Source organism: Mycteria americana, chromosome 2 (assembly GCF_035582795.1).
Source record: "Mycteria americana isolate JAX WOST 10 ecotype Jacksonville Zoo and Gardens chromosome 2, USCA_MyAme_1.0, whole genome shotgun sequence".
Classification (NCBI taxonomy): Eukaryota; Metazoa; Chordata; class Aves; order Ciconiiformes; family Ciconiidae; genus Mycteria; species Mycteria americana.
The window spans coordinates 3556380-3570280 of record NC_134366.1 but is presented as its reverse complement, the minus strand read 5'-3'; the positions used below and the strand labels follow the sequence as shown (position 1 = coordinate 3570280).

Here is a 13901-nt window from a genome sequence, read left to right as displayed (position 1 = left end):
CTAACAGTTATGGAAATAGACTGTGGTTATGAGTCAGAAAAGGTCCTCCTGAGACACAGCAGCGTTATCTCTACTGGGGAACTCATTGTCCAAGTTTGAAATCATCCAGAGAGTTAGTACATAATGGCTTCCAGTTTGGGAGCTGGGTATCGATGAATCCTTTATACTATATCAGCCTATTAGGTCTACACTGTGGCATTAGTACTAGCCTTATTAAGTTCTAGGTAGGTGTGGATCTGTGCCTACCTGGATTCATAACCAATATGCATCCATTTTCTGCCCTTCTTTCAGAAGTCAGACACGAGAGGACAGACGCAGTGGTTTCTATTGCCAGAGCTGTATGTGCACAGAACCATGGGCAGAACCTGGCCCAACCTCATGAGACCATAAAGCCTGACGTCTGCTTTAATTCACAGCTCCTGTCTCATCACACACATGAACATTGATGGTTGACTTTTTGACAGATGGTGCAAACTCCTTGTCTGATCTTCAGATAATTGCTCTCAGTTGCAGTGCAATCACATTCATCTCTCCTACACCCTTCTGGGTCTTTTAAATCGAGCTGAGATGCCCTCAAGTTGCTGACATTTTAATCACCGCTCCTTGTTTCTGATTTCAAGCCAGCTCTAGGGAATATGTGTTGATGCCTGAATCCACAACAGCTTTGAAAAGATCTAAGAAGTCTCAGAAAATCTTCTTAGAAGTGATGAGAAGCCTTCTTTTACATGTTTTGGAGCCCGTTCCTGCAACCCCATGTTCACAGTATCAGTCCCACTGGACTAATTCTTCCCCAGACCAGAACAGGGTACATATGGGATAACCTCATTGATATTCTCCAACTTCAAGAGGACTAAGTTAATATATGAGCCAATATTGTCACGTCTTTCTGCTGAAAAACTGCTCTTCACGGTAGAGAATTCACAACTGCTCACACCTCATATAGCTCAAGTGGTAGAGGTTCCTGCTTCGATACCTCAGTTCAAACTCTGCTGACCGCACAGATTTGTGGCCACATGTGTGAGCTGTGCATGCACACACACACACACACAACGTGTGTCATGTATGCAGCCACAATACAGCATTTTTATCAACTCGGGTTTTTTGCAAGTGTACTTGTAAAGGTAAGAGTGAAAGCAACGAAGTGGAGACAGGCACCTTGCATGTAAAATGTGAGCAAACCTATCCAACACACCCTGTCCCTAAGTTAACGATCAATATTTGATGAGCATGTCAGGTATTTCATACCCTTTCATTCCATCAAGCCAGCCCTTGCCTGACGAGCAAGCTGATGGCTGTCAGTTATAACCAACCTTAGCTTAGTAATGCATTTCTTCTAGCAGCAACTGTTGCTTTCAGTCACTGAGTATCCCAAGGACAATTGCTATGCTACACCCATGCCAGGCACGTCTGTGGCATCAGAAAACAAATATTTCATTAAAAATTGTAATCACTTAGGACTGATCTATTTTTAAAAAAATTAGATGACCAAGGAAGGATAGTCCCTCCAGAGTCCCAGAGTCCAGATTACTTCCCTGCCCTAGGACCATCCCCTGGCTGTGCAGTGCTACTTAGCACTCCGAGAACTTTTTATGGTGACGTGTCAAACAAGGTGGAAGTTGCCCTAGCTAAGATTTGTTAATAGGCTGTAACTCAATCCTTATTCATCAAAAGGTTCATGGAGATACACCGTTACTTAGCAGATACCAGTTTTCTCTGTCTGAGCCATGTGATGTCTTGTCATAGGAGTTACAGGTGAGATTCACCTAAGCTACACATGGTCATCAAAAAGTTAGGTACCCAGTCTCAGGTAATCATGCAGGCTTCCTCTGTACTTGATGTTCAGACAAAGGCAGCTCCAGAAAACTTTTAAAATCCATCTTAGATAGCTCTCATCAGACAGTATAAATCAGGGGGTACCTTTCACTCTGCATCAATCAGTTTGGATAGAGCCTGGTTGGCTCTTTTAGACCAATTTTTCAATGGGCAAAGTCAGGGACTATGACTTACACTCAAAGTGAAATTGCATAATGTTGGATTTGCAGCCAAAGGGAACTGGAGGCAGGATGCAGAGTGAATACCTGAGCAAACACCAGTTGTAAACTGGAAGCAATCCCTCTAGCTCAGTAAACCCTGTAGCAATCCCTCAAGACCAGTGCTGTGCTAGATTAATCAGCTTTGATGAGTTTTTAGTTAGCTGATGGACAGCATCATAGTAACATGGATGTACCGTTACAGGTGACAAGCGCTCAGTTGTTACTTCTCTTAAATTTTGTTGCACTGCAGCATGTAGACACACCATGAGGAGCCTTCAGTAAAGTTTCAATTTGTAACTTAGGACTGGGTTAAAAATTTGGCTCCAGGCATAAGTCAGAAAACCACTTTTAGAAGAAAGGTTCCCACCAGGCTATGCAAATTGAATCAGTTGAATTTCACAGATATTGAATTTCACGGATAAATTCTTGTGTCATTTTATACTCGGGCTCCATCCTGGACTGGAACGCATCAGTGACAAGCATTTCTGTTCTGGGCTTGACCTGACAGCCACGTGCTTTAGCACGTGCTTTATGTTGATGGGCATGTGCCATGAACTAATGGCTTCACTTACAGTACTGCAGGGAGATGTCTCCGAGATCACAGTGTCCTTTGGGAATAGCAGGAGATGTTTAACTCTCAAAATCAGGAGTTAAACTTGTCAAAGGAGGACATAGGGCTTTCACAGTAAGACTTTCGGACCACCTTGGTCTGGAGGTTCAAAGACGACATATACGCTGAGGCAATCCCTGAACTAAAAGAATAAAGGCCAGATGTGGCGCTCAGCCTGTTCAGCCAGAGGGGTGTTTGAGTCATCACTCCAACCCTAGTAAAATCTTGTGCTGACTTGAAAATATAAGAGCATCGTTATATTATTTGTCCATATTGTGGATTTGCATAGGGATCACGATAGGGGTCAGAGTCTCTGAAACAGTACTGCACAATCTTGGCCCAAAAAATTGGTAATCTACAAGGTAAGACAAGTATAATGAACCAAGTCCCGAGTTCCTAATACAGATTCTGGTCCCATACTTCATCATGAACTTACCTGAGACTTTTAAATCAAACATAAGAGTGTCATCTCCAATTTTGCATGTGTATATTCCTTCATCTTCTTTTGTCACAGCTGAAGCCACAAGCTTATGCAGTTTTCCTTTATCTTCCATGGTGAATTTCTTGCTGGCTGTGATTTCTTTGCCATCTTTGTACCACTTAACCATGATGTTGGCCTCAGAGGTCTCAGAAACAAATTCAGCCTGTTTTCCAGAGATGGCCCTGATAACTCCTCCAGTTTTCTCTTTGTTTATGAAGTTTGCAAGTGCTGAAACAAAATATAGACACACAGCGCTGGTAAAGAATTGTGTGGACATCAGTAAATATATACAACACTTACATCTACAGTACATATTAATTTATCATAAGACCTAATATGCATGTTTAATTACGGATCTAATTACTACATTCTTATGCAGAAGCAGCCAAAATCCAGCCTTTATAAACCATATACCTGATTATCATACGTCCAAAAACCAGAGCACATACAACACAGGAGGCTGAGCCAATGGGAGAGGAAGTCCTAGGCAATAGGGCTTTAAGAAAATATCTGGGAGAGGTGAGGAAAGCTATGACACAAGCAAATGGAAGGGAGAGCAATGAAGGTTATTCAATCGTATTGTAACCACCTGGCAAATAAATCGACTCTAAAAGAGGTTAAAATGTAATCTAGATAAACTAAATTATATTACATCAAAAATCTATGCAGATATCACATAGGAACTGAAATGAAAAGAAATTTCTTCCTGGAAATTAACTGGAGCATAGAAGGTAAATAATAAGTCTGGCACCATATTAACACATAGTGGAATAATTGACTCACCAATTGCCTCAAAGCAAAGATTCAAAAGCCCACCAATATCTTAGCTAAAAATATGAGCCTAAAATCACAGTCCCATTTTACTCTAGGTAATGGCATTAATTTTCAAGCATCTTCTTAACATATTATTTTGAAACAACACACACAATCAAGTCACTTTGTTGGGACCGTGCAGTCAAAGCTACTAAAATCAAAGCCTTGATTACCTATGCATTTTTTCCTTAATTTCAAGAACATGCTTGCACAATACAAATTATCAACTCTCTGCAGAATGCCTGGCAAAAGCAGTTATTAGCTTTCACTGCTGATACTGTAGCAAACGGTTACAGTCCATGGTCTGGACCAGCTAAGTGTGACTCTCAGACTTTTGCTCCAAAGTTGTTATTATCAGTGCTACGTCCTGGTGCAACACATAGGGGTTCTCCTTTAGCTCAAAGACCCTACCCACAAGGATGGATTTCGCATTTAGTTTCCTTGCTTTAAAGTACATTAGATTTCTCCGAGTCTGTGGTAGTGCTTTTAATTATAGACAAATATTTGGTAGGCAACCAATATTCACCTGCTTGCACAGTGGCAAAGTTTGGAGACCTAAAAATGAAGAGTGAATTGACTTGCCAAGCAGTACACAGGTAAGAAAGAAAAAGAAAACACCAGTCCCAAATCTCCCCCAATCTAAGACTAAGAAATACCCAACAAGGAAATAAACAGGGAAAGGGAAGGGAAGGATGTGATGGTGTAGCCAAGGGCCTCTCCAGTTCTGGTCCTCAAGGGACTCCATTAAATCACCAGCTTCTGGCAGGGACGGGAGCTTGCATTTGACCTCTCCAGGTCCCTACCAGTCCTGTTTTCTAGGGATTACTAAGTCTGCTTATTAGAAGCAATATCTATGGGTAAAGAAATCATACCAGAAGCATTTAAGCCAGGGAAAACCTTTTTTATTGTTTTTTCTTGGAGCCTCTGTTTCCACTTGTTTCTCTAAGGACTCATAACGGTGGAGCTTTCCCTTCAGTAGGAGAACACCGCAGTCTCTCTCCCCTACCCGACCACCTACACCCATGAAGCCTGCGGGGGCCAAACGCTGCTGAGACCTCTACTTCTCCACCAGCATTACTGGAACTCAACCCACAGGTTAAAAGGCTCGGGAGGAAGAAGAGGGAGATGGGTCATTCATGCACCTTTCACTTCTTTAGAAAACCAGAGTGAAAAATACAACCACAGCAGTCTGAAGGAGACTTCTCAGGTGTCCCCATTCGACGTAGGAGATCGTGTGTCAGAGGATGCCTGGCACGTGAAGTCTCATGGCAGTGGAGGGACTGCAGTGATAAATGGCAAGCGCATTTTCTAGCAGGGCTCTTTTGGGCAGGAGGCCCAGCGAGTGACACGCCTCTGGCCATGGCTCAGCACGGTGGCTTCTCGGCAGCCACGTGATGCCCATGTGCCAGACACAGCTGACCTGCACATCAAATTATTCACCAGCTAGCTGTGTCTGATTTACAGGAGGAATAGATAAAAGGTGGCGATGCTGAAAGGTAAAATACTGGGACAGCATTTGTGAGCCTCATCCTACAAGGATGAGATACATCAGAGCTGATTCTCCAGGAAGCAAGCTACAAACAGCAGATGTTTAAGTTACAGCTTGTCAACACAGATTTTAAAATAATAGCATTGATTAATCATTTGATAGTCACATTACAGTGAAAAGCACATGAAAACACCCATCAGCTAATTCAATTAAATCTGTGGGTAGATCTGCCAGTGTGAAAAATTATGCTAAGGAGTCAGAGAGAGAGAGAGAGAGGGAGGGAGGAAAACCAAAATTAAGAACATCTGCCAAGTGTAGACAGCAAATTCCTCCCTCCGTAAATGTAGTCAGGTTTTTAATTTTTTTTTCAGCTCTCTTCATGGCTCTTTTGAGTTTGCTCATTGAGAATAACCAAGCAAGTTGTCAAATGCACATACATTACTCCGGGGCTTTGTTGTTTCTACAGAGACCAAGGAGGGTGAGGAGTCAGCAGAATAAGATGATGAAGCACCTCGTATGTACGCAGTGTAGAAATAGTGTGAACATTGCTGGGAAGAAGGTGAGGGTTGAGTTACGGGACAGAACACAGAAATCAAATGGCTTTACAAAGTGAACTTGCTCCTTCAAAACAAAATAACTACGGAGCTCACCCAGACAATGTCTCACAACAGGCTAGACTGTCTTGGAGTCAGGTTTTATACTCTGAACCTCAGTAGACATCTAGATGATACCCATGAGGAACGATCTGCGGATACACTGGGGCTTTTCAGCCAAAACCTGGTCCCATTCAAGGCAGAGGAAGCTCTCCCATAAACTAATTCATAAAAGCTTGCACAGATGGGAAGGCTTGTCAGAAGGAGGCTTAATGATGTTGGTTTCAGCATTAAGGTAAATGGTTCGAGACTCCATGTCTTGCTCTGGGAGTGGATGTGCCCAGCAGCTAGGTAGCAGGCAACCAGGAGGGAAGGGACTGCCATGAAAACAAGAAGAGCTGAATAACGGGGCAGCTATAAAACAGTACTGGTTCAAATCTAACAAACGGGAAATATTAAAAGAAAATGACAATTTGCTGTTTGTTCCATACAGACCTCCATCTGAATACCTTGCAAATAGAAATGACTCAAGCCATCCAATGTGCCCTGGAAAGGTCTGTTCTTATTCACCAGGGTATTGACAGAAAACAAAAAACCAAACAAATAACAAAAAAAATCCAACAATGCCAAGATGATCTTGGGCCATCAGAACTTTAATCAGAGCTGAACTAGCTCCTCAGTGATTTGTCGGGTCTCGCATAGCAAGTATAGGGCAGACATGGGATCGCGTGCATCATGTCCTGCCCCTGTGGCTGAATTTCTTCATCACAAGAGCACCTTTTCACTACTCACCATTCAATCTCATGAAATAACAAGATGACGATTTGAGTGAAAGCACGGCTCTTACCACTGAGACAGTGTTAGATCCCAAGTTTACTCCCAAGTTCTCTTAGTCTGGGACTACAGACATTGTCCACGCTAGATGTTGATGGGGAGTTAGCACAACTCCCTGCACTGCCTCTGGAGCGTGCCCTTTCTGTCCCTTGATGGCTCTACGGGCTTAGGGTGGGAGCAGGCCATTAATACAAAGCAACCCAGGCAGTCACATACCTTTCACTGAAAGCTGATAGAGCATTTTATCCCCTTCACAAATGCACTCATAAACTCCAGCATCCTCTGCTGCAGTGTTGCGAATTTTCAGGATGTGCCTTTTCCCCACAGTTTGAAGTTCATATTTTTCACTGGCCTTGAGCTCTTTCCCATCCTTCATCCACTTCACAGTAGCCTCTGGGTCCGAAAGCTCAGCCTGAAGTTTGGCTTCCTCCCTCAGCCGAGCAAAGACCTTTTCTATATCTCTGCTCCTGTTGGTAAATCTCACTGGAGCACCTGTCAGGAGCAAAGGCCTTGTTATTTCAAGTTATATCAGTTTAATGTGTCCCTGATATGTGTCTGCCGTAGACCGTGAGATCTTTGAAAAAGTATTAGGTCCTGTTCCTGCCCTCACACTCATGTCTATTGACAAGCAATTTTTTCCAGTTCAGGAGACCCAATCTGGTTTTATTGCCAGAGTCACTAAGAAAAACAAAATGCACAACTTCCTACTGATTAATAATATTCTAAACACACTTCTGCAGAGATTTTCACCCAAAGTCAAACACATTCTTCCAGAATGAATGTCTATTCATTACCTTTTGCCATGCAATGTGGGTAGATACAGATCTTATTGTCATTTCATAGATGAAAGCTGGAGCACGCAACTCTCAATGTCAAATCAAGTTACATGATACTAACTTGTACATCACACACATCTGTGGTAGACTAAAAAACCTCCAAGAAAAAACTTTGTTAGTCATTAATGCTCCTTTACTTTTGAAAGACTTCACTACAGTCAGAAAGACTAGCCAAACCTGGAGCTGAAATTACTGGTCTAAGGTGACTCAGTGGTAGATCTGGTGACTGAATCCACTCACTGATGGCTGTGAACTGCAGAAATTCATGGGCTGATGTTAAGCAGTCTAATTCAGATACCAAGCAGCTGGCTAGATCCACAGATTCACTCTGAACTCTGTGCTATCATGGTTAGGTCATTACCAGGACCCACACGGGTTCATATAATGCAATTTCAGGTACTTTCTACAGTCCAGGCATCAGTGAAAGCCTCCAGACCCAGTTCTAATCATCAGGTCACAGCAACCGGCCATTGACTGGAAGAAGAAAGGACAGTGATCAAAGTAAATACCTTTCACTCTCATCTTGGTGCTGGTGTCAACATTATTGGCAACAAATTTCACTTCTGCTCCATCATCATTCTTGGTGACATTCTTTATGATTAGGGTGTGCGTAGTTTGGGTTCTCTTAATGATATAGGTCTCACTTTCCTGTAAGACTTTACCATTAAGGTACCAAGTGCCGGAACATGTCGTCGTGAGGTCAACAGTAAAGAGGGCATCCCCTCCAGGTACAGCTTCAACAGTTGTCAGGGGGGTCTTCACAGCCAGGACTGGTTCTGGGGAAGAAGAACAACACGTATCTCTGAGACCAAAGGACACAAGACTGCCACACTGGAGAATAGTCCTTCCTGAGAATGAAGCTCTGGGGGTAAACAAGACATGAAAATAAAATTCTGCAGCCTTATACAATTTGCATGCACTGAAGGCAATGCACGGTTGGTCAACAGGATTTGATTTCTACAGCTGCAGGTAACTGACCTCTGGCATTAGAGTAAGTCCTCTTTCTGCAGGGAAAGAACAACAGGCATATTTTACTTATTTTCTCCTAAGATATTTAAAGGTATAACAAGCCTGAACCACCAACGAATCAAAGGAAGAAGCAATCCCATTGCTCACAATGACTCTATGGGCACATTGGCACCCTAGAAATAAAGAAACCCCCCCTATTTCTCTTAGTAACTCTAAGATTAAAGAGAGACTGACTGGAACCTGGTTTTCATGACAGTATGATCACCCAATAATATTCTCTAGGTGCAAGTTTGATATCTCATTTATATACTGAAAATTGTATTATAAACCCACCTCAATTGTTCCTTTCAGAAAGGTCTAGAAGTGCTTATAGGCTTAAGGTCCATTGCAGAGAGATCTGCCTCTCACACAGCCTGATGTGAGATATTGGAATATAAGCATACGCACAGCTCTATCACAGAAACCCAACCACCATCACGTTGGCAATGGTCAGTGGTTGAAATGAGAAAGGTTTTGCTGTGCTATTGCTCCATCCGCCTTAGAGGATCCACACAGGTGCTCTATCTATCTTTAGAGCACCCATGTGGCAGATCAGCACAGACTGACCCATTTCATGATGGTTTTGTGCTCACCAAGGTGCATGCTCCCTGGGAACTCCAGGTAGGGGCTCTGTCCATAGGCGTTGACTGCAGACACTCTGAACTGATAGTCAGCCTCTTCTGACAGGTTGCTCACCATGAACTCTGGGACAGGGACATGAGACTCATGGCACCTCACCCAGGTAAAGCCAGTTAGTTTCTTGCGTTCCACAACATAGCCGTCGATGGGAATGGGGCGGTCCATCTTCGGAGGGGACCATGCTAGCGTCACTGAGGTTTCTGTTTTATTTTTCACCACAGGGTCAGCTGGGGGTTGGGTGGGAGGTTTTCTGGGAGCTGCAGAAGGGAAAAAAAAAACCAAAAACAAAACCAAAACCAAAACCAAACAAAACAAAAAAACAGAGCAAGAAGTTTATGTCAGAGTGGAAAAGCCACTGTGCCTCACTGAAAAAGCTTACACTGGAATAAAAGCTCCTCTTGCATAATAAACCTCCATAAAACATCGACGTGAGATGGAAAAGCAAGAGAATGGATAGAAGATGCTTTTGGGCTGCATTACACAAAGATGTACAATACTCCTACCTCCACAGCGAAACATATGTGATTTCAACACAATATTACAATTGTCTGCACAGACAAAGGGTCTACAATGAACGATTCATAGGCTTAAATTTTCCGTGCTAGATACAGACCCACACCACTTCCTATACAGCTCCTGGGCAAAGCAGACTAACACTCAGCTTGTTATTTTCACTCAGAAGATGGGTAAAAACACCATCAGAGGTTGTTCAAAATTCCGTGCACCAAATTCCTGTTCCACTTCCCTGGTGTGAATCCAGGCTAAAATAAATAAAAATACCGCAATGGGATTACTCTGGCAAGGTGGCACCGTTTTGCCCTGCTTATCAGACATCATTGCACAGGATAGCTGCACTAATATTGTAAGTCTGCTGGTATTTATCGTCTGTCAGAATTTCAACCCTACACGTCCCTGCAGTCAGGAACGTAGATGTGCCTGGGGGAACCAATGCGTGGCAATGTACCATTGCATCAGGGAAGAGCGCGGCGATATTTTGCAACGTTTTACACACAGGCGTGGCATCCTGCACAGCAATGTAAATTCACGCCGTAAAAAGCAGCCCGAGCCAGGAGTCTACGTCCTCCATTTCTTCTCGAGAACCTGTTCTACCGACACTAAAACATTTCAGTCCAGATCCTCAACAGTCTTAAACGCAGATCAGCTAAACATTGTACAACTGGGACATTTCAGAGATAAAAGACAGATGTGAATAAACAGCGCATGGGTTTTAGAGTTACAGAGATCTCAGTTGCTTGTTACACAGGCTTGGCTGTTCTCTGCAGCTGCTTTCCTCTGAGTATCTGTCCTCTGTCCTGCTTCTGAATTTTATGCTACCTCCACTCAGAAGGCGTGTTGTAACTATCGTTAGGGATCTCTGTTTTAGTAATGTATGCAGAGCCTGCTTTTGGGGTTGAGGAATTAACTTCAAAAGGAAATGACAGAGAAATGTCCCCACCGTCAGACCCTACAATCGAGGAGATGTGGCTATTTTACAGTACCTGAGGTCACAAATGTATCCCTGCAGGTATTTGCATAACGAAGACTTACATTCATCCTCCCATTCCTCTTGAACCCTTTAGAGAAGGTTCAAGTCCCATCAGGGTTACTCACTGTGTGCTGCCACTGATACGGTCAAGAGGCTAGGAATTATCTGATATGCTCTAGTTACACATCTACTGACATGGTAAAGGATTCATTGCATTTAATTTTGGCTATCTGAAAGTTAGGTGTCTGGTTTAAGTCAGTCATCCAGACTCCAACAGTAATCCCATGGAGAACAGCACACTCAGGAGCAATTCATTCCAGCTTAAAGAAGGTGTGTGAGACGGGTGAAATGAATCACACGCTGCAGATACTCAAGTATTCATGACTATAGAGGGAGCCTGTACAATGAGCCTAGACTAAAAACCGAACTCTGGGACCATTAAGCTTCTCTCTGCCTTAGTTTACCCATCTGTAAAACGGGCATAGTAACAATGCAAGATACTGAGCAAATAATACATAAACATTGCTTGCCTGATACATGCTATTAAAACAGCCAACACCGATCTTGTCCAGCTAATTGAAAAAGATGTGAACATAGTACACAGGATTCTTCAAGCAGCTAAGCAGATATGCATGAAGTGTAAAAACAGGAAATCTCAATGCGATACATTTTGCCTTCATTACGTAAATAGGCACATAAGTGTTTTGGGGTGCACAGTTTCCAGCCTGTCAGTTACTGATGGTCAGAGCTGGATGCCAAAGGTCCCATTAGTGTAGCATTAAGCTGAACACTAGACCCTGGAATCAGATCTCTTGACCTTACCATCAGGAACCGTAATGTAATATTTTGTTCAGAGATACCTGTTTGTGGGAAGGCAGCTTCTTATCTTTTTTCTATTTCATGAATCAACACTTGCTTCATAACTTAAACAGCAAAGTCCGAAATCAAACTGAACTTTGCCGTTCCCATTGAATAGGTGCTTGGTTGAATGTTAAAGATTTCCAGATACTTTAGAAACCGTCACAATGCTAAGTGCCACACTTACCTCATTTTTTCCTCATTTTAGCTCAATAGCATCAGAATGCCCCAACCAAGTTTAGATAACACAGCAGTTATAAACCTTTACTTAAAGATTTCTTTTTACCACTCAGTAATTGCAATTTGGAGGTGGTGGTGGGAGAAAAGAAGTATTATTCCTCCCAAATGGCATCTAGAGTTGGTGACTTGTTAACATGCAGATTGGAACTGCAGAAGAGCCAGAAACCACATGCAGTTCTCTGCCTGAAATGAAGCAGCTTTGCCTAGGAAATTCAATGCCATCAAAATAAAGCTTCATAAAATTAGGCAACTTCACCAAAATTTCATTTCGCGTCCAATCTCAACTACACTGCACCTGCTGCTACTGCTCTGTCAGTGGAAACCCTTGCTCAGATCAGATGTGCCAGCTGAAGGAATGCTCCAGCCTGCATATTATATCAGTCTCCCCAAGTAAAGCTAATCGTGACAAAGGTCCCCTCTTTCAGCATAGCTACCCTCAATTCACAGGGTCTTCCCAGCTTTGTCATATCAAAGAGAGGATGAGAGAGGACACGGCTTTGCTGGTCTCCACAAAAGGAAGGAAATCGTGTTTTCAAGAGGAAGCATTGCCCCTTTTTCTTGCAGCTGTTCTTTTAATATATATTTTACTTCAATGCAAACAGCTTAAGAAGCTAAAAATCAAAGCAAGATGTTTCAAGTTTGGTGAACGCTTGGCTGCCCCTGAAATGCTTCATGTGCGTGTGTGTAGATGTTCCTTCACAGGTGTTTTTGCTTGCTAGAACGGAAATATTCTGCCAAAAATGTTCAGGGCACCTATCTACTTCCCTATCATAGCCAGCATACCCACAAGCTACCCTCACGTCTCTGTAGACTCAAGACCTAGGGAAGGAATTGAATGCTCTCTGACTCTCCCCTCCAAATCCTCAGTGAAGAGAGAGAGAGAGGGAGAGATAAATGGCCCCTATTTGCTAGAAAAAATATTATCCCTGTAGCAAGAACTGATAAATGCCCCTCAAAGAAATTAATAATTTTGGAAAATGGAGGTCAGCACGTAGGTGGAGCACCCGTAGCGCCCTGTGTACAACGAATTAAAGCGACTGCAACGTATGCAATTTACACAATGTTTTCTAAGCACCTCCTGATGGGGAGAACACGCATGTCCCTTACCTCATGTTTTACTCAGTTATCAGTTTACATCCACTCCAGCACGAAATGAGAAGGGTACAGAGAAGACACATGTTTGTGCCATGCTTTTTCCCCAGGACTCCTCTCTCTGTTTTGATCTCTCCATAACATTTCATAACACTAGTGTTCAGGCTGTCGGCCTTTTGTGGCAGACATCGAACATTCTGCTGTCTTTGGACAACAAACTTACCACGGCAGTACCTAAAATAACAGTGCTAACACGGGAGTACCTGCTTGCTAGGGAAGACCCAACACCAAAGCCAAATAAACGTGAAGCTTACTGGTCACAGTGAACTGGGTAGAAGTCCTGCTTTCATCAGCCAGGAAGGCAATCTCACCGGCATCTTCCATCTTACACTCTCGGATGATCATGGTATGTTGCTTGCCGGCGCACGTGATGGAGATTCGATCACTGGGTTTCACTTCTTCTTTATTTTTCAGCCATCGGATATTCTGGCATTCATTGTCCAGCTCCACACAGAAGGTGGCTGTATCGTTTATGAAGACCGCAGTCTTTCGTGGAAGTTTTTTGATGATGTTCCCTTTAAATAAGAAATTAATTATGATCAGCAAACAGCAGATACTAAAGTCTCTGGCAACACTGGACCATCCAGACTACAACAGGACTAGCCAACAGCTCTCACCTAATCAAAACATTGTAGACACTATGCAGACATCCCTAAATGAATTCCTAGGCCCCGATTTGTACAGAACAGATAATCCCAAAGACTCCTTTTGCCCTTCAAAGAGAGAAAAGCAATCTTGTTTAACTACAGGCACTCATGTTTCCAGCCTAACATGCGGAGTCTGCTGTTGGGTAAACACAAGGTACGTGGCCTTGCCTAGAACAGATTTG

The 13901-nt window shown here is 43.0% G+C and overlaps 1 protein-coding gene across 3 annotated transcripts in view; it reads right to left on the bottom strand.

Annotated features, from left to right (window-relative positions):
• Window positions 1-13901, bottom strand: part of OBSCN (obscurin, cytoskeletal calmodulin and titin-interacting RhoGEF) — a 200088-nt gene that overhangs the window by 165389 nt on the left and 20798 nt on the right. For all 3 annotated transcript variants that reach the window (XM_075492235.1, XM_075492232.1, XM_075492233.1), the window contains exons 4-8: window positions 13327-13587; window positions 9291-9593; window positions 8199-8465; window positions 7070-7345; window positions 3080-3352 (exon numbers count right to left, since the gene is read on the bottom strand). In XM_075492235.1, the coding sequence (XP_075348350.1) occupies window positions 3080-3352; window positions 7070-7345; window positions 8199-8465; window positions 9291-9593; window positions 13327-13587 (1380 nt within the window). The remainder of the gene's footprint in view (window positions 1-3079; window positions 3353-7069; window positions 7346-8198; window positions 8466-9290; window positions 9594-13326; window positions 13588-13901) is intronic.